Source organism: Sander lucioperca, chromosome 4 (assembly GCF_008315115.2).
Source record: "Sander lucioperca isolate FBNREF2018 chromosome 4, SLUC_FBN_1.2, whole genome shotgun sequence".
Taxonomy (NCBI): Eukaryota; Metazoa; Chordata; class Actinopteri; order Perciformes; family Percidae; genus Sander; species Sander lucioperca.
Genome location: NC_050176.1, coordinates 16,151,765 through 16,174,342, shown reverse-complemented (window position 1 = coordinate 16,174,342; position 22,578 = coordinate 16,151,765). Strand labels below are relative to the sequence as shown.

The window sequence follows — 22,578 nt, the reverse complement described above, 5'->3', positions numbered from 1 at the left end:
CGATCTCGATGGGTCACAGATTTCGGTGTAACACCGGATCACTGAAAGAAATCCAGGACATGCTGATCTTGATTCGTAGTACAGGCCTCAGGAGGTCATCTAGTTGCGATCAATGTTTTGCTCAGACAGAAATTCATTCATTTAAAACAAGAGAATGTAGTTTGTTGTAGCAACCAACATAATAATAACTTTGACTTAAATTAATAACAGTATAAATAACTTAAATTTATAAATAAAAAACCAGGTGCTAAATGGAAGGGGGGTGTAATTCAATGTTGGCAACGGATGTAGGCTACAACCACATCGTGCATTGTAAAGTTATTTTATGAATGAAATAGACATATTTAGGGTCGGTTCTAAATCATTTACAATCCTGTAATTGTCTCCATCTGTTCAACACCTGACTGATATTGACTCGGGTCTGTCACTCTCCCTTTAGCTTTTAGTTGTTCTTCGTTCCTTTCCTTCTTTCCTGTGATGGCCCCGCTCTAGTATCAGCCATAACCACAACAAATAACTTCTAAAATTAAATTAAAATACATATAGGCTAAGCTCTTTACCTGGCTGGATACAATAACAAAGGCTTTTCCAGCGTTACACCAAAATCTGTGACCCTTTAGAATGTGTTACTGTAGAGCCGGTCTGCCTGCCGTAAATCATTTTGCGACTTTGCGGGAAAAATCGGATCCGGGCAGGGACATTGATAAAAACCATATGAAAACAGCGTTCTTTTCACTGTTAGTCTTGTTTGCTGTTACACGTCATTTATGATCATCAGATGAAAAATTACACAGTTTCAGAAACATTTAAAAGTTATACTAGCCTATAGTTACTTCAGATTTAGCCAACAAAAGGTTGCTGTGAGCCGGGTACCGGTCACCAGGAGGTGTCGGTCCTTTCAGGAGCTGTTGCAGTTGACTTTAGCCGACAAAAGGGGGTCTTTATACGACAGTTAAGTTTAGGCACCAAAAGGACTAGTTAAGATAAAGAAAAAAAAGATTGTGGTTTGGATTAAAACACAGGTTCCCTTAGGTAATGCTCCCGGGACACTGTCCTGTGCTTTATGACCCACCCCGACCTCCGACCTACAGAGCTCTCCTATACATCAGCAGTCATTGTGGTGCACACAGTAATACATTCATGATCCATCATTTCATGAGAACAGCCCCCCCACCACACACACACACACACACACACACACACACACACACACACACACACACACACACACCCTCTGTGCTGCAGCACTTCACTACATTATTCTTGACCCTCCCTTCCTTCCTCTCTTGATTTACTAACAGAGAACGCCCATGGTGGGTTTCAGAGGCCAAAGCAAAGGAATCGCTTAATCATCAGCTACAGACACACAAAAAAAAGCATTTGCATACACTCCCACACATCCATAAAAACCTAAAACACCCTGTGTGTTTTCTCAGAAGACGCAGGCCGTGTCACAGCCAGCATCGCACAGCCAGTAGGCCTAACTGGTGTTTGAGAGAGACGTCATATCAGCAGCCAGTATTTTGAGCCAGGGAACCTGATGAAGGATGTGTGCCTCTGGACAGCCAATCACGCTTCTGCTGTTTTACCTGTTCGGCTCAGGTGAGTGAAATGACAGTTAGCTAAATGCTACGGGTGCAGGTACAATGACACAATACGCTGTGAGAACAGTCAGGGTAGAGCAGATGATACAGACTTGTATTTTAAAGTAGTTCTTTTGGCGTGTGAGGGATGTACTTGCGACCCCTCGTCACAGGTTGTGAATGTCCATGAGATGTGAGCAGCTCAATCAAAGAGTTATTTTTTACTATTTTAGACATTTTTAGAGAACTCAAGAGGTTAAACTCTCCAGCTTTTTGTGGCGCAGTCATATGTTTTCACTTCTTTTTCCCCATCTGAAATCCTCTGACATCACTTTGTGATCTCTCAGATTTATTGTAGAAACACTGTCAGGGGGTCTCGACCGAAATTAAATTTTAGGCATTTCATTTGTAGTACGTGTACAATGTGTGTGTGTGTGTGTGTCATAACTGATGAATGACAATTCTAGCAATGGTGCAAAGTCACTAAGTACATTTACTGTATACGTACGATTTTTACTTTGTCACTTTATACTTCAAATCCTCTAGTTTCCAGTTGTCCTATAGAGTCTTGTTATTTTGCAGATTTGAAGAAATTCAAACAAACATATGATCTCATAAAATTGAATCCATTGTTATTAATAAATACAATTATCCAGCACCTCATAGAATAGATTAAAAGTTTAGAACAGCATTCAAATGCTGGTTGAATATAATAATAATAATTAAAATATATTAACACATAATCAACCACGCGTCGATTCTGCACAATTAGTACTTGATTTGATACTTTAAGTATATTTTGCTACTAATACTTCCTTACTTTTACATTAAGTCAAATTTTGAATGCTGGTTTTAACACTATAATATTGTTATTCTTTACCTAAGTAAAGGATCAGAGTACTTCTTCGATCACGGAATACTAGTGAATTAGATTTTTGACAACATTCGGTGAAGAAATAACCTGGCTGTTGTCTTATTTCACTCATTTTGCAGACTAGCATGTGGGACACATAACTATAAATTTTGACAGCCGGTATGCCGACACACACACACACACACACACACACACACACACACACACACACACACACACCAGAGAGCTACTGTGGGTGAGATCACCTGATAGGCAGCAGAAAAACCTCAGGATTCAGGGAACAATGGTCATGAAAAAAGGAACAAGTTCTTTGACTTGGGCAGGGTGTCCTTCCTTCCTCAGAGGAACACACTGGGTGTATTCAGCGCGCTATGAAACAATGGTTCACAATAGATCAGCTAAAAACAGTATTATTTCACGAGATGGCAAAATTCAATTGACCCTCGCCTGTATTATGTAAAGACAGTGAGAATGACTCATAAGGTCACACAGTTTACCGCACCAAAATAAACAAATGAGATACAGCAATTTTGTTCCTGTAATTGGATTTAATATAATAATAATAACTTTATGATATAGCAACTTTTACTGACAATGTCAAAAGTGCTTTAGATGATAAAACTGTTTAAAAAAGACCCAACAGTAAACTGGGCAAGCAAAAAAGGAATAAAATACCAATCGCAATTAAAAACAAACATGACACAAAAGGCAGTTTAAAGAAGTACGTCTTCAGCTGTTTGTTAAAAGCATCAACAGAGATTTAACAATACAGATACTACTAACATATATTACATATTTGGATTCATGTCTCCTCCAATGGGCCCTTAAATCTTACATTTTAGGTTTGATTCTGTGCAGAAGATTAAAGAGAATTGTTATGGTAGAGAGAAATAACATTTTCCTGTAATGTGTATTCTAGCATTACTGTAGTAAAACTCCCCTAATCCACAATGATTTGGAGGGAGCCTTCAAGATACATCAAGTGATTTATTGTGTTTTTCTTCCTCTTCCCACTCTGTGACCACGCCTGTGACCTCAGCTACCTCATCCCCTGTTTCCATGCACACATCTGATCCACCTCTTCTGTCACAAATTTCACCTCCCTCTCCAACAACCCTCGCATCTCCACCGTCTCCTTCTCTCAGTACCCCACCACCCATCAGCAACTCTGGAGAGACAACAGAAAAGGTCCGATGCCCTCTGTCGATGTCACCCTCCACTCTGGTGGTCAGGTATGTCGACGCAAGAATAGCTGGTGATTATTTCAGGGTGGTGCAGTGGCTCAATGTTTAAAGGGTCTGCTGCTCAAACTAATTCCAAATCACGTTTCCTCTCGTGTCTTCCTTTCCTTCCTTTCAAAAGCATAGAGAAACTGAGACAGTGCCTGAATTGGACCAACAAAGGTGCCAGTACCCTAATTCAGCAGTATGTTGATAAGTAGATCTTGTAGGGGTGAACCCCAAATAGTCAAATATTCTACTCGACTGCCAATCTCACAGGGGAATCGTCGTAGTGTCTGAAAATGTGATTGTGAAACTAAGAATCATTCCATTCGCATTATGGGGGTGCTGAATGTCTGAATTTACATATTTTTTTCCCCAATAAACCATAAGTCATAGCCAATTTTAGTGTAAATACCAGCGTAATAATAATACTGCTAATAACAATTAGAAGTAAATGTACTCAAACTGACAAAAATCTAAAGTGCCCGGCCCATTTCAGGCACTGAATTAAGGAGATTTACACTTCTGTAGCAAAATGAGATGCAGCGTATGTGACAAAGTAATGACATATTATAAAAGTGCTCTAGAGCATCGGGTAGCATTGGTTACAGGGTGTTTGTTACCCTGAGAGCACTGGACTCCCTTACTTGATAAGCTTAGACCCTTTATACCAACTATATTCTACTCTGACAATTATCTGTGCTTGTTTAGCAGCTGATGTCTATTTAAACTAGTGATTAAAAAAATCATGGAAGCCGTGCAATGCAGAACAAGTTGAAGATCTTTACTTTGCCCAATCTGTGCACAAATGCAGTCAATAAAAGTCTAGGAAACACAAAAACTGGACTAGCACCTACTTTGAACAGATCGCTTCGTTATTGTTTGAGACGCATACTTCCTCCTTATTGCTGTGTACATTCGAGACAACTGACTGTGTGTAAACTCTCCTGCAACAGGTTTGGAGATCCGGTCAGAGCTAACTGCTCTGTATCAAGGATGGATTTTTCTGCTCTTGGTTGGGAAGTCAAACTGGTAAGGGGATCAGTGCTCTCTTATACTGTTTATGACTTGAAAAACTTGTTAACGAAAAGAATAAGGCAAGGCATTTGACATTTCAGCAACAGGGCAATTCAAAGTGCTTTACATAAAACATTAAAGAGCAGATAGAAGACGATTAAAAAAAACAAAAACAAATTAAAACATCAAAGTGCAGGTAAAAATGATTTAAAAAAAAAAAAAAAAAAAAAAACATTTCTCCGACCACAGGTCCTTATCTATGTCACACCCGCGTTGGAGAAATTCTCAGAAATTTCTTAACACCAACTTAACACCACCTGATCTTATCCACCTATCAATCTCTCCACTCCATCCTACTCTCACTTGTGAACCCTGAGATACTTTTAACTTCTTCATTACGGGCAGCGACTCGCTCCTAACGGGAACACTCCACTATTGCACCAGCAGAGTACAATGGCCTCAGACAACAGGTGCAGACTCTGATCTGAACCATTTCAGCCTTACCTGCAAGGTGGTTAAGGGCTTGCCCCAAATCTTCCAACTTTGCCTACTCCACAGAGTATCCAGTATCCAGTATCCACACTCTACTCCAGGAGGCCCCTGTGCTAGACAAGCCCAAAATTATTACTTCTTCAAGGCTTCCTTCACCCCTCGTGCCCACTAAGTTGATGTAACCACCTACAAAATGGAGGCTTCGGATATGGCCCACTTTGATTCCATGTTCAGGAGGTTGTGGACAGGGGATTTCAGTCAAAACGTATGTGTGTCTTTGTGGCAGCTGTCCCCGCCATCGGATTCAACCCATCACTACGTGGTGATCAGTTGACAGTTCCTCTCTTCACCAAAGTACCCAAGACCTACGACCTCAGATATTAGGGATCAAAGAAGAGAAGAGATACTAACCTTGTCTGTTGTTAGTCCTATAAAAGGGCACCATTCAAGCTCAGATCAGGAAAGCTTCTGGTTTTCCAAATCATTGCCCATGTGAACGTTCAAATGCCTCTATGTCTTCGCAAGACTGAGAAGTACGAAAGTAGTGCGCAGCCCTCTAAACACACTCAGACTGCAAGAAGGCTCAAAACTCTGAACACCACCTCTGCAAATAGACACAGACAATGCCAAAAAAAGAAAACGGAACATTATAAGCTTCACAAATATAGTGTTCATTGCAAGGTTACTGTATTTGACTTTGTTGTACAGGTTTACCTAATAAACAAGCACTCACGTTCTAAAACATTCTATTATATAATCTAAAATTGTGATCTGTAACCTTTTGCAACTTTTAGGGAGCTCCTACACTCAGTATGGGTCCTTTTGTGGTCTGGAGTGTGGACAGCATGACTGAGTGGAATGAAAAGCCTATGTGCTATGCACTATCTGAACAGGGAGGGCAATGTCACATCAATCTCCCTCTAACGGTCTACAGTGAGTTCCTATTTCGGTCTTTCTGACATGGTAGAAAATGAATTATTTCCTGTGTGATTTATCTGTTGATCTGTCTCCACAGAGCCTCCAGACATTGTGTCCATCAACTTTGTTAATCACACTGGGCCGATGTTGGAGGGACATCAGTACACTCTGCAGTGTACAGTACAGAACGTTGCTCCTGTTGAAAACCTCGTTGTGACATTCTACAGAGGACAGACAGCGCTGGGTCAACTGCAGTCCAACAACACAGAGAAGGAACCAGTGACTGAGATCTTCTCTTTGAACATCACACCCAGTAAAGAAGATGATGGAGTCCAGTACTGGTGTGAAGCAAAGCTAGAACTGGGACCTGCAGGAATTAAGCATCCTCCAATGGAGAGGTCAGAAAAACTCACTGCCACAGTCCTCGGTGAGTATAATTTTTTAACACAAAAAAAAAAAATTGTATTTCAACTTCCCAACATTCCCCCTTCTCTAGGGTCTCTTTACATGTTTAAGATCTGGTTTTCCCCTTTTCAATACTTTTCCCCACTTCCTCTCAGTTATTTCCTATTCTATATGCACGACGTTCCACTTCCGGGATTGCTCCGATGCTGCTTGAAATTCCGCCGGATGTCACTCTTTTCGGCCCGGATGTCCGTTACCTTCCGATTTCTTTGTGTTGGCGTTCTAAACTCTGGTTGATTTCTGAGGACTATGGTTAACTGCTCCTCAGATCTCTGCAGGGTAAATCCAGACAGCTAGCTAGACTATCTGTCCAAACTGAGTTTTCTGTTGAACAACTAAACAACCTCTGAACGTACACACCAAAACAAGTTCTTCTTGAGGCTGTTTTGCAGAGGCACCGTGCCTCCGTCCAGCGCTTAGCGCCACCCATGACGATTGTGATTGGTTTAAAGAAATGCCAATAAACCAGAGCACGTTTTTCCATCCCGGAATGCTGTGTGGACTAGCTAGACCCTCCTCCGCAGCGCTGTGAAGGAAGGTCTGGCAAAGCGAGACTACCTATTTCCTGATATAAAGCAATCTAATAATAAAACACAACCTTGTTTTTCTATTGGTCTTTCTCAACTGTCTTTTCCTCCTCTCCCTCCCGCTGACTTCTCTTTTCTCTCAGTTGGTCCACAGCTCATGTGTCCTACAAAGCTGCGGGTGAGAGAGGGAGAGAGCCTCAGCTGTGAGGTGAGAGGAAACCCTCCACCGTTAGTCACCTGGTTCAGAGATGGGCAGGTGGTTGCCCTGCCCACTAACTTCAGCAGAAAGGATGCTGGGAAATACACAGTCTCAGCAAAAGGACTATTTGGACAGAACAACTTTACAGTGGAGGTGGAGGTCCTTGCTGGCAGTGGTAGGTTTATGTTATCTGCATTATTATAAAACAAATATTGTTACAATAAAAGAAATAAGTGCAAGCATGAGACCAGCAAAATAGATTTGAAACCCCCATTGTTCTTTGTGTTGAATTCTAATTACAAATGTTTAAACTTGTCATTGTTCTGTTCCTTCCTGAGAGATTTAGATGTTTTTGGTTCTGTTATCTTGCATGATCAAAAGGAGATTAGAGTAAAACAAAGTTTAAAGTCATCCTGTATTGGTGAAATTAATTTCTCTCTTCCCAGGAACTACAATCAGCTGCAATATACATTTTCTGTTGGCTGGCCTGCTTATTCAGATGATTAACGGTCTGTAAAACATCCTAAAAGAACTCAACATGATGTGCGATTCTTCTTTCCATGCCATTTGGATGAATGGCTTCTGCTGTGAGAAATGACTCACAAAGACTGGTTTGCTTGTGTCGTTCCTCTTTGTTCAAATGGATCAGTTTTGCATTAGTGTCTTTTTGTGGATCTTTTTGTTCCCCTTTTTGAGAGCTTCTGCCCGGGTACATTTTTCTGTTTAACTGGTCTCCATGTAATCTGCACAAAAGTTAACTTTCATTTCTTCCAGATGGAAAGCTGCTCTAGAAAGAAATACACATTGTACAATTTAATAATTCACAATCATACTGCCATAGGTCTGTGACATGTATGTTTTTTCCCCTCGCCGGTTTCTTTTTAGAGGATGTTTAAGAACCCTTTGCCAAACAATGTTAGTGTCTGTCGTGTGTACATGGGTTTCATTTTCTGTAGTATGAAGAGCTAGCCAACATTGCAAAGCAATGACTGGTGATTTCTTCTATTCTTATTGGTCAGAGGCATCCTTGTCTTCTTTCACCGAGGTGACGTTTAGTCTGCTGTACATTAAAATGCTGAACTATCTTGTGTCCAACAGCAGTACTTTCTTGCTTTAGACTTCAACCGCTCATTTAATAACAAAATATCAATGAAAATGAACATAACTGCAGGTCAATCATTGATACAGTGATAAACATAAGAGTCTCAAACTGTTTGATTTTAAAAAGTAACGTCTGGGACTAACACTTTAACAACTCTGTTGGCCCCAGTTCACACAGAAACTAGAACACATCCTCAATTTAGCAAGTAGCGCTTCAGTTATAGAGAATAAAAGGTGCAGTCACTAAGCCTTTAAACATTTTGTTTTCAAATCCAGTAAGGCCACTTGGACTGTACACCACTTCTTAAAAAATGTAATCTATTGGGTGTATTACATCAGTACTAAAAGTTCAGAATTGCGTCAGTTGCTGTACCTCATAAGACAAAGCTAAAAACAAATGGCTCCACAACATGCATCACAACTTTATTATTTATTAATTCAAAACAATCATTTACATTTCAAACAAAGCCTTTCCAAGTCAGTTAAAGGGTTATTTGAGTATTGATTATTGAAGTAGATGTCCAGTTTCTCAAAAGAGCAGATAAGTGGTGGGAGTTCATTTTTCTGCTCATTGGGAAAAAAAACCAACAATGAGCAGTTACTGCCTAGCTGTGATCATGTCATCCTAACAAGTACCGATGAGCACAGAACACATCTTCAGCTAATAAACCACAGCTTGTGGCTGGAGACAAAAAAGTCAATTAATATTAGCTTATTAACATTTGCTGGGAAGCTCATTTCCACTGTTCATTTAGGTATCTCAAATCCTCTGTTTTTTAGAATCACATGTGTCCAGTCCATCTCCAAGGAAACTGCTCCTATCTAGAGGGGAAAAAAAACGTATAGTTTTTTATCCACATGACAAAATGTCTCAGCAATGTCACTGAACTGTACAGCTGATTGTCCGGCATTGAGGAAAATGATTACTATAAAAAAAAAAAAAAAGTCAAGTCCATCAAACAAGGTCTTTGGGTTGTACTTTGGCAAAAATAGTATCCTTCACTTGTCTCATTTTAAAAAGGACTTATTTATTGGTGGTAATTTAGCTGTTCGTCAGATGCTAGGACAGCTGAAAACATGAAGGGGAGAGAGAGGGGGAATGACCTGCAGCAAAGGGCATCAGGCCGGAGTCGAACCCACGGCCGCTGCATCAAGGAGTGAGCCTCTATATATGGGCATGTGCTCTACCAGGTAAGCCACCCAGGCGCCCTGGAAATACTAGTTTGATAAAACAAATATTAATTACTAGCTTTTTCCTGAGCTTTCAAACTAATCTCATGGTCCTTCATCAGCAGACATAGTTTGCCATTGAGAGCTAGTAAGTGAACCTTGAGTGAAGGTTGTTTTGTCACGCTGAGGATGTGGAGTTTGAAGACGAGGGATTTTACTGGCAGGGAGGGTCTAACAAAAATAAACTATTAGTTGAATTATAGGAAATGAATGTTTTTGCTTGATCCGTAGCAGAGACTAAAAGTAAGGATGTGTTGCTTTGATTTTTATCGATTCAAGTTTTTTTTTTTTTTTTTTTTTAAATTGGTCTCAAAACTAAATCCCTGAGTTCCCTGGAGTACCATTTTAAACATCCTGCCAACCTCAGAGTAAATAATTGTAAGGTCACCCAAAGTGACAAAACAAATAAGTAAATACAACTTACCGTGTGTAAGACTGCATTGAGAGTCATCATTGCATAATAACGTCTTCGTCATCAGAGATTATCTGCACATGGTCAGCATCCCTGAGCCTGGCAAAATCCCCAACTGGCAGCAGCTGGGGCAAAGCAACATTACACACTCCACTCAGTGGGAAACCGACTGGGCTGGAGTGAGGAGGCGGAGGAGCAACAGGAGGACTTCTGGTGTCCACCCCAAAGCTGCAGCGCTGAACTGAACGTTTGTATTTGGCCACAGCTGCTGCCAAGAGCTCCTGGGGAACTGAGAGATGTTGCTCCCGAGTCAGCGCTTGTTCGGCGAGGAGATCCAGAAGTGAATGAGTCGGAGCAGATGTGGCGCTGACCCGAGGTTTGTCTGGCGCTGTGGGTGTAGAGGAACCAGCATCCACTGCCACCCTTCCCGTTTCACCCTCCACCTTTCTCAAGGCAGCCGCTTCCTTCTTATCAAGCGGCAGAGAATTGGAGATATTTGAGCTCTCGATAAAGACATCATCTGCATCTTGGGGGAGTCCAGCCAGTGGTGAAGACCCCTGAAGAACGCTGCAGCCATCTGACATAGTGAGAGGACCACTGATAGATGGCCACTTCTTCTCAGGCTGGGCCCTCTTTACTCTGAAAACACACGTGAGATATCAAGTGAATTTGAAAATACAAAAAAAAGAAATCTGACTTCCAATAACATCTGCAGGAGCTTTTAACTGCCTCTAGAAATCCGTGCTAATAAAAAAGACAAAATTGCAGGTGGGGCTCAACTCTTCATTGTACTCACGGTAATGATGCAAAGAGGCTCAACATTTTCCTGCTCTCCCTTATCAGCAACCTGAAACAAAACGTTTAGAAGGGGCATGTTTGCATAAACAAATAAGTCCTTTTTTAAAAGTATGAAAAATCTGGCTTTACAGCTGAAGGTGTGAGTATGCACCAGTGTCACACACCTGGATTGCATCCACCCTTTTGGCCAAAGTGGTTTGACTTCATTTTCTAACAAGGTCTTCAGATACTCCTCCATCTCCTGACTACCTTTCCTTTCCTTTTTATATCTCTCCATTTTCATCCTCAACACTTGGCACAAGCTCTCCCTGTATTAGAGAAAAAAAATAGGATTATGTTAACAAAAAGTAAAAATAGAATAATGTTCATTACAGCCAGTTACTCAAATAACATTTCAAATAATCTAGTGATATTTATCGAATCTGACCTCATCTCTTCAGTCCATTTGAACAACTTCTTAGGACCTCCTCTTCTCCCACCTTTCTCCTCCACATTGTCCTCTGGACCAGCATTCACCTTCTGTTTGCCTTCTTTCCCCTCCTCTGCAGCCCTGACATGGACATAGGCAGAGTGCGAGGTGTAAAATAGATAAGAATCTCCAATGAGTCCAAACTCTATTCCAAAAGAAGGGTAGACTATGTACTGCATGAAATTATTTATGCAGCAATTATTAAACATTTGCTGCACAGATATGTGTGCACACAAGGAAACAAATAAGGCTTTGAAATGCTTCTAATAACCTCAAGAGGGTGTCAAGGTTTTGATGTAAGAGAGAGATCAATAGGTAGATTTTAGTTTGATAGATAGGAAATACAATGTAATGCATTTAAAGCCAAATACCACCTTTTGTGGATCCTCTGTTGGTCCAGTTATACATAGTTTTGACATTATCAGTGCAGTTATTCCACCAGGTGTTTCTGTGCACCTCAATTCAAGTTAGTGTTTCTATGCATTTAATGTCATGTCAATCAGTATGAAAGAATACACTTCTGGCATTTCAGGTAATTTAGGTAAAAATGACCACTAGAAATCTAACAGTACAAGTTAAAACAAGTACAGTGGTGCTCATAAGTTTATGAACCCGTGCTAAAGTTGACTAAAAAGAGGAATTGCATTAGGCAATCTCTGCATTGTGTGTTTGATTGTGTATGTTTATATACCATCTGCTGCATAACAAATTGCCCCACTGGGGGACAAATAAACTTGACTTGAATTGATTTTAATGCCTTAATTAAGAATTGAGGAAAAATCCAACCTTTAAGGACACCAATTTTCTTTGTGAATGAATAATGTATTGTAAATAAATAAAACGTTCTTCCTTAAAATACAGGGGGCATGAGTAAGTACACCCCTAGGTTAAATTCCAATAGAGGCAGGCAGATTTTTATTTTTATTTTAAAGGCCAGTTATTTCATGGATCGAGGATACTATTCATCCTGATAAAGTTCCCTTGGCCTTTGGAATTAAAATAGCCCCACATCATCACATACCCTTCGCCATACCTAGAGATTGGCATGGGGTACTTTCCATAAAATCATCTCTCAATGCAAATCAAACCAGCTATTAGGCTAACTGAAATAAAACCGTGCCAATCTCTCCCAAAGGCCAAGGGAACTTTATCAGGATGCATAGTATCCTGAATTCATGAAATAACTGCCCTTTAAAAATAAAAATCTGCCTGCCTCTATGGGTTAAATTCCCATAGAGGCAGGCAGATTTTTATTTTTAGGGGTGTACTTACTCATGCCCCCTGTATTTTAAGGAAGACCATTTATTTACGATACATTATTCATTCACAAAGAAAATTGGTGTCCTTAAAGATTGGATCTTTCCTCATTTCTTTAATTAAGGCATTAAGATCAATTTCCAAAAGATGATTTTTGTATTCCTCTTTTTAATCAACTTTAGCATGGGTTCATAAACTTATGAGCACCACTGTAAATGGAGTGCTCTTTTTCCATATCGATTGTACAAGATATATGTAGATCAACTTACTTCTTGAGTTGCTCATATACTTGGCAGTTTTCATTGAAACGTGCAATCTGCTCGGGCATAGCTCTGCCGATGGCCTCCTTAAGTTTCTGCATGGGAACCTCCACATCACGGGGTTCCTCCTTTTCAGTGTCAAATTCAAGAATCAAATCACATGCCCACAACTCACACAATGTAATGAACTCAAAAACACACTCACCGTGATGTGTGCGAGTAACAGTTTCTTCACGCGTTTGAGGAGTGTGTCTCTGCTGCAGGGCAGGAACGACGACAGGTGTGTGTATACCTTGGAGCGCAATTGGCCACCCTGTTCCCGACACTGCAACTCAATACTGGATCAAGACACAGTCAAGAGAGCTGAACTACACACTTAAAATCTATGTACAATATCACGATGGACAACTTAAGCCAGGAACACACGCAGATTTCTGTGTAGTACAAGTAAAGGTTGTAATCACAGGATTGGTAGTTTGAGCCACCTAACTGTTTGTCAAAGTGACCGTAAGAAGGGCATTGCACACCAAAGCTGCTCCTAGGAGCAGGACAGCACCTTGCATGGCAGTTTCACAACCATCAGTGTATCATGTACAATATCTGAGAGAGAATTAATTTGAAGCTTTTCCCTTCTCCAATGTTAAAAAGCCACTAGACATGCAGTCCATTTATCACAATAATTCATTTTCATGATTGTGGAGAATCTGCATTACTCTGCAAAAGAATATGGCAGGCTAGGATGGAGAGTGAGCACACATCTTCAAGTTAGGATTTTAATTTCTTGTCTATCAACGGAACTTCAGACCATGACTGAGCAGTTTGATATGTATTCCTTGGATGTGGGCAAATGTGACCTTAAAGCAACACCAAAGCACTTTTCCCCCTACAGGTTGGAAACGGGAGTTGTCCATTACCGCTGTCGTATGTCTCATTGGAACTACAGATCCTCTACCCGATCTGGCAAACTTGCATAGTGCGGTAATAGCCGATAGAGGGCCGCAAAGCGAATGCAGAAGTGCCGCTCACCCTGTTACGAGTTGATGTACCACCGAAACGATTTTGGAAACACTATTTTAAGATACAAAAGAATCTTTGGTGTTGCTTTACGGTTCCCTGTTGAATTTTTGATCACTAGGATCACGCTATGGGATTCATTTTTATATGAGTTTTAATGAGAAACACTCAATGTAAATCAAACTCTTGGTCTACAGGAAAACATTTTAGAAAATGACCCAAATCTGACGTGCTTTCTTAGTGTGCAATCTGCAACACTCAGAGTTGTTGCCTGGTCATTTTGCAGTTTGTCGGGGTTTAAAAAAAAAGGCTTCCAGTGTATAGTGTAAAATGCAACAAAACTTTGTTTTGTCTGTGTTGTCAGATAACTCACTCAAGCAGGATTGAGTTGATTTCTGGGGTGAAGAACTTGAGTTTTGACTCTCCCTCTGAAGTCTTGGCAACCTGAAAAATTAGCGGACGTCATTGGTGCGTCCATCCTGCACTTGTCCACTTATAATTAACGCTATTCACAAAATGTGTTTCACACATGCACACCGAGCGCATCTTTACAAATAACAAAAATGTAATCTTACCACCGTGAGTTTTCGAATGCTGTCGTCCAGTTGTGGGGGAAGTCCCTCTGGCAGCGGGACACACTGATGAGGGGAGGTAGAACTGGTTTGTGACAGGCGCTGCATTTGCTCTGAATGAGGCTCCGGCTGCAAGTTAGTCTTTGTATTTAGCGGTTGGACTTGCGGAGCAGCATCAGATGGGGTCAATTCATCCGTTTTGGGTCTGAAAAGCTGCGTCTCCGTTCCAGGTTGAGGAACCATCTTTGGGGAAAAAGTCTCTTCACTGACATCTAATAAAGAGTCTAAATCAATATCAAAATCCACTGTGTTGGCTGCTTGGATGAGAGCGTGGTCATTGGTTGAACCAATTAAACTGACGAGCGGGTCTGTCAATCCCGAACCTCCGCCCCCGCCTGCATCTGCTGGGCACAGAGGGATCGTGACCTCACCCATGATTGCGGCTGGCATCTGATTTTTTTTCTCAATCTTCTGTCGTTCCTTCTCCTTCTCTCTTTGAAACTTTTTCAACATGCTGGTGACGCTTAATGTGCCAACAGCATTTTTCTTCTTTTTCTTCTTCATCTCGCCACCCGGCCCAATTTCAGACAAAGGGCTACAAGATAAACATGTTATGCTTACAACAGAATTATTTTGAGAATCTTATTAAATCAAATGTTCTACCATCAGAGTCAAACTGGCTCTAAGGAAGAGGTAATATTGCTTTGATCAGCCTCACCTTGACTTAGAATTCACATTGCTTATCATCTCTCCACCTTCTCTGCAGCGCTTCTTCTTTGACTTATCCTGTCTGCCATTGACTTTACGTTTCTAAAAATTCATGTTTGAAGGCGTGCAAAGAAAAGTTTTAACTTCAAATCACTTCTGAAATGGAAATATGTTCCCCGACACTAACAAAACATCCATTACAATAGGTTTCTTAGACTTACTTTTGCGGGCTCATGTGTTTTCTCTTCTGTTGTGAGGTCATCGGTCTCAGAAGCCTGGCGGAAATGCAGCACGCCCGAATTGACATAGAATCCACCAAATTTGGTGGTGATGGAGGCCGGCACAAATTCATCATACTACAGAGACCAACCAGAAGCAAAATTATAATTAGATAAAAATGTTGTCAATTAGAAAAGTATTAAAACAAGCCAAAGAAGAGGTTGAGATTGATGGGCATCTAAATGTCAAAATTAGGAACACATTTGAAGGGAAACAGAAACAGAGTGACTGCAAACATTTCTTATTTCTGGAATAACATGCGTTTTGATTTTGAGACTTGTTGACCAGAGTGAACTGCCTTCGCAAGGAGTTACTTCTCGAGCAGAGAAGATATCTGGTCAGTGAAGTAAACTGCTGAAAAGCCAACATTTCCTAATAACTTTAGTTAAGACCAAGGCCTAGATATAGTAATATCAAAACTATAAAAAGAATTGTGCAACACAAGAGGGCTTCAAAGATGCTGATATAAGAATTATGTGAAAATGTAAATGTATGATTTAACACTGACTTACAGCCTCAGAGTTGTCAATGAAAGAATCCTCTTCATCGTAACCGTATCCGATATCAATCAAATCCTGAATACGGTCCTTCTTCTTCTTAGGTTTGCCACCCTGCAACAACAGGAGGCAAAATATTGTTGTGTCATTTGTATGTGATTTTGTAATTTTGATGAATAGATGAGTTTACTCAAAGAGATACAAAAAAAAAAAGATCTGGTCCAATTCAAACTAATTTTACAATTTAGGGGTAACACTTATTCATTTAACTAAAAGAGTGTAATGTGCAAGTAATCTGTTATATTTACCAATAATTCAGGTTTGCAAAAAAAAAAAAAACTACTCACATATTTTTCCTCCAACTTCCTTGAAAGAGCAGCGACCTCATCGTTCGCTCTCTTTTCCTCTTCAAATCTGCTCAGTGGGACTTCATCTTTTGTGTGGTTGATCTAAAAATGTAAAGTCTCATGTCAATCATACATTTTACACAAAAACTAAATAAAGGTGTGAGTCCTAGCCACACATTTAGCTCAGTTTTAACATGCACTGATTGTGCAGCAAAACAGCATGGCTAGCAAAGATAACCACACATCACTGATTGAGAGTTTATCATTCTGATTTGTGTATTTTAGAGGAAAAAGCCCTCTGGTGGAAATCCAACACAAACTCTTTATAAAAAAAAAGGCCAAATAATCTTGAGTTAAAAGAAAGCTAACAATTTGGTTATTATTATTTATTTATTTTCAATATAAAAAAATGTTAATTGCAAAAAAAGTCTTCTCCATGTTTTAATACATCAAAATGAACTAACTGGTGATGTTAAACAATATTCACACAAACTTTAATTTGGATATATCTTGAAGTAGTGCAATATACACAAGATTAAAGTCTTAAAAATTCAAATAATGACAAACACCAATCAATTTGTCTTGAAATGTCCTATTCAAAGTATTTCCAACATGATCAATCATGATATTGATGTGACATAAGGAGAAAATCAACAACAGCTGTAACCATCTAGTGTTTGTTTTTTTTAAAAACTATACAGATAGTATTTTCTGTTAATTGATAGCCTACAAGTCCAGTCATGACCCTAACAGGTTAAAAGTTAAGACATGTTGACATGTGGGTATGGATTGAATTTTATTTTTTGGTTTTTAAGCTGCAGGATATTGACTTGAAGTCGTAGTTCCAACCATCAGTGAACTCACTTGTTTGTTTTTTTTTTCAGGAGAAATTAAGATACAAGTCCCACCTTGTTGTCAACGAGCTGACTGTAGCTGAACTCCGGAAAGCTCCCCTCATCAGGCTCAAATAATGTGAGCAACAGTCGGACTGTGTCTGTGTCAGCGGGCCGGTCTGGACCGTTTTCTTTCCCCTGCAGAACACCTGACGGAGAATTTTGGACCGAGGCCGGCGGCTTGTCAGAGGATGAAGGCACTACATCACTGGACAACCTGGTAAACTGAACTCTCCGAGATTCAGCCATCACAACTCACAACGCAAGCAGACTCTGCCAGTGTGTGTTTGAACAAGGCATGGAAGGCTTAATTAGGTAGAAACAGATGCAGGTGTGCCCAAGTCTGCTCAGGTGTGTCTACGCTGAGCTGCTGCCAATCTCCTTCGAAACATGGTTGGCTATTCCTTGAAAAATGTTTGTTTATTCTTTTTCCATTATGATTGTTATTTAGCCTTCATTAATGAAACCCAAATAGCCTAATGAAATTAAAAATGACTAAAAGGAAAAAAAATGTTTTGACATTTTGGTAATAAGTTAGCTAGCTAGCTAGCTTGCTAGCTTGTGTTGAAAAGAAGACGTTAGCAGCCGGTTAGCTTAGCTCAAACACTGCAAACGGGAAAGTAGCTGCTCTGTCAAACAAAATCCGCCTACCTGCACCTCTAAAACAACTTAATAATTTAGGCTACATCTCGTTTTTTTAATCCGTAGAAAAATGGCAATTCGCCATATTAAGGAGGTTGTTATTGGGTTATTATTATGCAGTGGACTTTTTCTTGGCACTGGTTGCCTGGCAACTGCTCAGCACCAAAAATTGTCCAGCACGTAGGCTAGTGACTGTACAAAAAGGCTAGCTAACCCACCAAAAATTTTGAAATGTAATTTAAATTAGTAGCCTATCTTTTAAATAAGGACATTAAAACGTATTTTACAAATTACATAGGAACATGTAATTTAGAGTAAAGAAGCACTGCCCTTTAGGTATTGGAGTCAATGAAGGAGAACCAGCAGATGTTTAACATCAGCACAAAGCTACAGCTGTCGTGGATTGAAAATCTCTTTTGCTTCTGCATGGTTTATAATCAAGAATTTTTTGATGATGGCAATATTTAAATTATTTAAAATATTTGACCTGGTTTAATATCTTGTGTTTAGAATTGTATACTGTTGTTTTTTTCTGTAAAGCACTGTCAACTTTTTTGAAAGGTGGTAGGCTATATAAAGACAGTTGTTGTTATTATTATTATTAATATTAAAGTTATTATGTTGTACACAGGGAGATGCAGACACAAGACATGCAGTGGAGGTTCTTCACCACACGGGGGCGTTGGAGGTCCATGGGGATGAGCGCACCATACTGTGAGTGAAAACACTGAGATATTTTAGGGGCAGTTTGATTTACTATGAAGTCCTCATCATCAAACATGCAGATACTCGGTAGATCCATATCCTGTTTGAGAAAGAAATACAGATATTGTTCAGGAAACTCTAAGTCTTATAATAAGGATGTCATATCACTCATAATCAGCAGCTTTAGGCTATCATAGATTTTCTGGACATTGTTAGCCAGTTAATCTTATAAAATCACTACAGGACAAATAGTATGCCCCCTTTTTGTTTTGTAATTGGTTTAAAAAAAAAAAACAAACATTACTTTTGCCAGATGCTAAAACAACACAGCCTAGGCTATATGTATTTCATTAGACATAAAATGGACACTTCACAAGCTTAAAATAATGAATACACATCCTTCATCATGTAACGTGTGGCCTGAGGTGATGGCCTAACATCAGTGTGTTTGTTTAAAGCAGAGACTGTATTAAAACTAGATTGAAAAAAAGGGTCAAACAGACCAAATCTAAGTCGTGTGTAAATCCCAAGTCTGTTTCATGCAGCATGCACTCGGCCTGCAGTGAATTGACTTTGACAATTACAATAACGGGATAATTGCAATCTGTCACCATACATTCTGTGTTAGCATATCACAAAATAACCAATCCGAGCCATTCACTCCACACACACATGTCCCCGATCTGCATAACACACACAGGACCCCGCTTTGTAATTATAAATGAATTTCACGGTGCGAGGCTTTTAATGCAAATAATATGGATGTTTTTTTTTTTCCCTCTCTGACCAACAGAAGTGTGTGTGTGTGTGTGTGTGTGTGTGGATCAGTTTGCGGCCAAGCTTTGTTTGACTAGCCTCCCCTCTCAAACGAGTTAATGGGATGGAAGTTATTTGTCACCCTGAACTGACGATGCGAGGTCGAACAGAAGCGCTGCATAAAAAAAAAAAAAGGCGTCAATAAATGTGCTGGAGACAAAGAACTAAAATACACCAGAGCAGGACAAAGACAGACAGATGGAGACGGCAGGGGTAGCCACTGTGTGTGTGTGTGTGTGTGTGTGTGTGTGTGTGTGTGTGTGTGTGTGTGTGTCTGTGTGTCTGTGTGTCTGTGTGTTGTGGTCTGGTTGGTGACAGGGACCCCATCAGTGCAGGATCAGAGTGGGGAAATTGGAGGACAATGTGGAGAGGGGGTTCGGGGGATAATTTAAACCGATTGGGGAGGCGGTGTCCCAGAGGTGTATAATTCACTCGTTCATTAACTAGACCAAACAAGAGCCAATATTAATTAACTCGTTCCTCGTGCCGAGGCGCCCCGAGAAGCGCGTGCTTTGTTGTCAATTGGCCACAACAGTTCTTGGACGTGAAGGCTTTAAAAAAACCAGAGCTGGCGGGGCAGAGGGTGAAGGAGTGTGTGTTACACCCCCAGTCACTGTGTGCATGAGGGAAGATTTTTTATTATGGCTTTTGCAAAAAATAATATCTTTTTAATAATAATCGCCTGCTATAGGCTGCTTAAGAACACTTTTGAAGAACTTTACTTCAGTGTTCCCATTTTCTGCTACCTTATTTCCTCATTTCATCTTTAAATTTATTTCATTTAACAGCTAAATGTAGGCCTACATGTAACTTTGGCGATTGAGATTTTAAATTCAAAGCTAATAATTATCTTTTAAAAATATGAGACTTTTGTATAGGCTTGATACACAACAAAATAAGCTAAAAGAAATATCTGTAATGATTAATTTTGGTATTTTACTTTTACTAAAGTTACATTTTGAATGCAGGACATTTTCTGTATGAGTATTTTACACTGTGCTACTACCTTTACTTCAGCAAAGGATCCGAGGACTTCTTACAGTACTACTGTACTACTGAGTTACTTTCCACTAATAATAACATTGGTGGAAAGTATGTAGTTGAGTACTTTTCTTCAGTACAATTCTAAACGTACTTGTACTGAAGGCTGGATTACCAGCCAGACAATGGGAACAACTACAGGGCCCCAGACCCCAAGGGGCCCCCAAAAGCCCCAGGTTAATTGTGTGGCAGTTGTTTTTTGGTTACCTTATTAGACCTACTCCAACAACAACAAAACGAAGAAGCAGTTTGAAGCTTTTGTATCAACATATTGTTTTTGTTTGTTTCACACACACACAAACACAAATACAAATCACATTAAATAAATATAAAGTGCATGTGTGCGTGTCGTAGAAACCTGTAATTGCTTATAAAAAAAAACAACAATAAAATAAAACATACAAAAGGTTATATGTAAACATACTAAATCAAAAACCTATCAACACCCAGAGGTGGGTGTGCTGATATGTGTTAAGTTCAGGCCTGTGACATCACCAGCCTAACTGAAACACTTTTACCTGCTCCTGCTGATGGTTTTAAAGTAACACTGAAAGTAGAGTTATGTTAACGTTTTACATATCAGTGGATCTCCAGATAATATTAACTGTCACTTTTTTTAATAAACATATCAGCTGACAAGATTCATGTGGGTCCTACTTTATCGCCTGACCTTTAGGCCCTGTGTAGATCAAAATCTAGTCTCCAGAACTTCATTATTTCAGATGATATTTTTCTTACAGTTGTACATTTTCCTAAATCAAATTAGTGCAATCTGTTTAGTTTAAGTCCAGTTGCCCCACAGCAGACCTTGGGCCATGTAATGTTCCAAGATACACTGTACACATCACCCAGATAGTGAGGACTGGGGGGTTAATGCAGGTCGAGCAGCTTTGTTTTTGCCCCCCAGCAGGTTAATCTGCTGGGCTTTACTTCAGTATTTCCACTTGCTTGAAATACTAAAGGGAAGCAATGTAGCCCAGTTTTTAACCTTCTACATTTATTTGACAGAATTAGTACATTAATATCTGCTTACCCATTCATAATAATAATAATAATAATAATAATAATAATAATAATAATAATATATTTTAATAATACTTGGAAAGGCCCAATCTGAGTACTTTTACTTGTAGCAGATCATTTACTTTGTGGTATTTCTACTTTCACAATAATGGATTAGTAGCCTTCTTTTGCTGATACTACTACTACTACTACTACTACTATTACCACCACCACTACTACCACCACTACTACTACTACTAATATTAATAATATTACTGATAGAAAATATAAAAAGCCATTAATTCTCACGCATTTTTAGAGCAATAAAAAATAAATAAATAAAACTGAAACACCCTGAGGGACTCCTTCCCCTCTCCTCCACCGGGTGGCGCTCCTCCACTGATCCTCGCTCTGCTGTCAGGCGCTGCTAACTTTGATTAAGGTTTAAATTGGCTGAATTTAATGAAGGTTGCCTAATTAGGGAGGATAACAGCTTTAATTGATAAGTAATTATCTGCCACAAATTGTTATTAATTCTCCGGCTCTGTCTCATCGTGTACTGACTCTCCTCTACCCCCCCCCCCCTCCCCCCTCCCCTGCAACATTTTGTATTTATGTAAACAAGCACTAGTAAACAATTAGGCATATGTTAGGATGGGATGTTCCAGAGGGGTATCATCAGGCTGTGTTTGGTGGACTGGCAGTTTATCTGAAATTATTTCACTCCCTGGCTGACATCTTTGAGCATTAATTGCTTAAACTGTCCTGTCATTCTGGCTGCGTGCCATCGACTGCACGCTGTCATGACAAGAACAAAAAGGGCTGCAAGAAAAAATGGCTGATTTTACGTGGTTGTGGTTGTTAGATTAATACATTTCAACTGCACTTTAATTTAAAGAGTAAAAGAGAAAGTGCAGTAATGTCAGGATCATTTATAATCTAGCAAACCACAATATTGATGAACAAGTTATAGTTTAAGTAATTATCCACAATTAAGTGGCTCAGTTTCATTATGCAATTTAAGTCTGTGTCTTCACTTCTGATATATTGTATAATGACAATGTAGTATGTTTAAATGTATGTGAGTTAATATCACAGCTGTGTGAAAGCGTTTTCACATGTGCCTGAGTGTTCATCAGTTGATGAAGAGAAAAATGTAAAGTACTGACAACATTTCTAAGAATCAATTCCTAAATAAAGGCATTCATTCATACCCTTCTGACTTTGACTTTGAGCA

At 39.6% G+C, this 22,578-nt stretch overlaps 3 protein-coding genes across 4 annotated transcripts in view; 2 read left to right on the top strand and 1 right to left on the bottom strand.

The window, feature by feature from the left end:
- Positions 1–1,355: 1,355 nt before the first annotated feature.
- On the top strand, positions 1,356–8,974 carry LOC116042766 (hemicentin-1-like). Its single transcript, XM_031289119.2, has 7 exons — positions 1,356–1,602; positions 3,497–3,689; positions 4,637–4,712; positions 5,984–6,122; positions 6,205–6,534; positions 7,243–7,473; positions 7,745–8,974. Exons 1-7 carry the CDS (start codon positions 1,548–1,550, stop codon positions 7,813–7,815), a joined length of 1,095 nt encoding a protein of 364 aa, XP_031144979.1. The 5' UTR covers positions 1,356–1,547; the 3' UTR covers positions 7,816–8,974.
- Positions 8,804–17,501, bottom strand: LOC116042764 (ubinuclein-1). Of its 2 annotated transcripts, XM_031289115.2 has the most exons (14): positions 17,151–17,384; positions 16,243–16,344; positions 15,911–16,009; positions 15,341–15,475; positions 15,130–15,221; positions 14,415–15,006; positions 14,213–14,283; positions 13,031–13,163; positions 12,835–12,953; positions 11,267–11,389; positions 11,004–11,147; positions 10,838–10,888; positions 10,054–10,680; positions 8,804–9,221 (listed from the first exon to the last, which is right to left on the bottom strand). In XM_031289115.2, the coding sequence occupies exons 1-13, from the start codon at positions 17,382–17,384 to the stop codon at positions 10,080–10,082; spliced, it is 2,496 nt and encodes an 831-aa protein (XP_031144975.1). In that variant the 3' UTR covers positions 8,804–9,221; positions 10,054–10,079. The 2 variants fall into 2 exon arrangements, with proteins under 2 accessions (XP_031144975.1, XP_031144976.1); XM_031289116.2 differs by lacking the exon at positions 8,804–9,221 and having other exon boundaries at positions 10,080–10,680; positions 15,341–15,394; positions 17,151–17,501.
- Positions 17,279–22,578, top strand: part of LOC116042765 (homeobox protein unc-4 homolog) — a 20,275-nt gene continuing 14,975 nt past the window's right edge. The window contains exons 1-2 of the mRNA XM_031289118.1: positions 17,279–17,414; positions 18,409–18,491. The gene's annotated coding sequence lies outside the window, so the exon portion shown is untranslated. The remainder of the gene's footprint in view (positions 17,415–18,408; positions 18,492–22,578) is intronic.

Bases quoted from the DNA above. Each gene is read 5' to 3' on its own strand.
- LOC116042766 (XM_031289119.2), top strand. From the start codon at position 1,548: ATGTGTGCCTCTGGACAGCCAATCACGCTTCTGCTGTTTTACCTGTTC. The intron at 3,690-4,636 runs GTATGTCGACGC...CTCCTGCAACAG, and splicing joins CCCTCCACTCTGGTGGTCAG to GTTTGGAGATCCGGTCAGAG. The intron at 6,123-6,204 runs GTGAGTTCCTAT...CTGTCTCCACAG, and splicing joins TCTCCCTCTAACGGTCTACA to AGCCTCCAGACATTGTGTCC.
- LOC116042764 (XM_031289115.2), bottom strand. From the start codon at position 17,384: ATGGCTGAATCTCGGAGAGTTCAGTTTACCAGGTTGTCCAGTGATGTA. The intron at 11,390-12,834 runs GTAAGTTGATCT...TGTCCATGTCAG, and splicing joins GTATATGAGCAACTCAAGAA to GGCTGCAGAGGAGGGGAAAG. The intron at 11,148-11,266 runs GTCAGATTCGAT...TCTCTAATACAG, and splicing joins AAATGGACTGAAGAGATGAG to GGAGAGCTTGTGCCAAGTGT.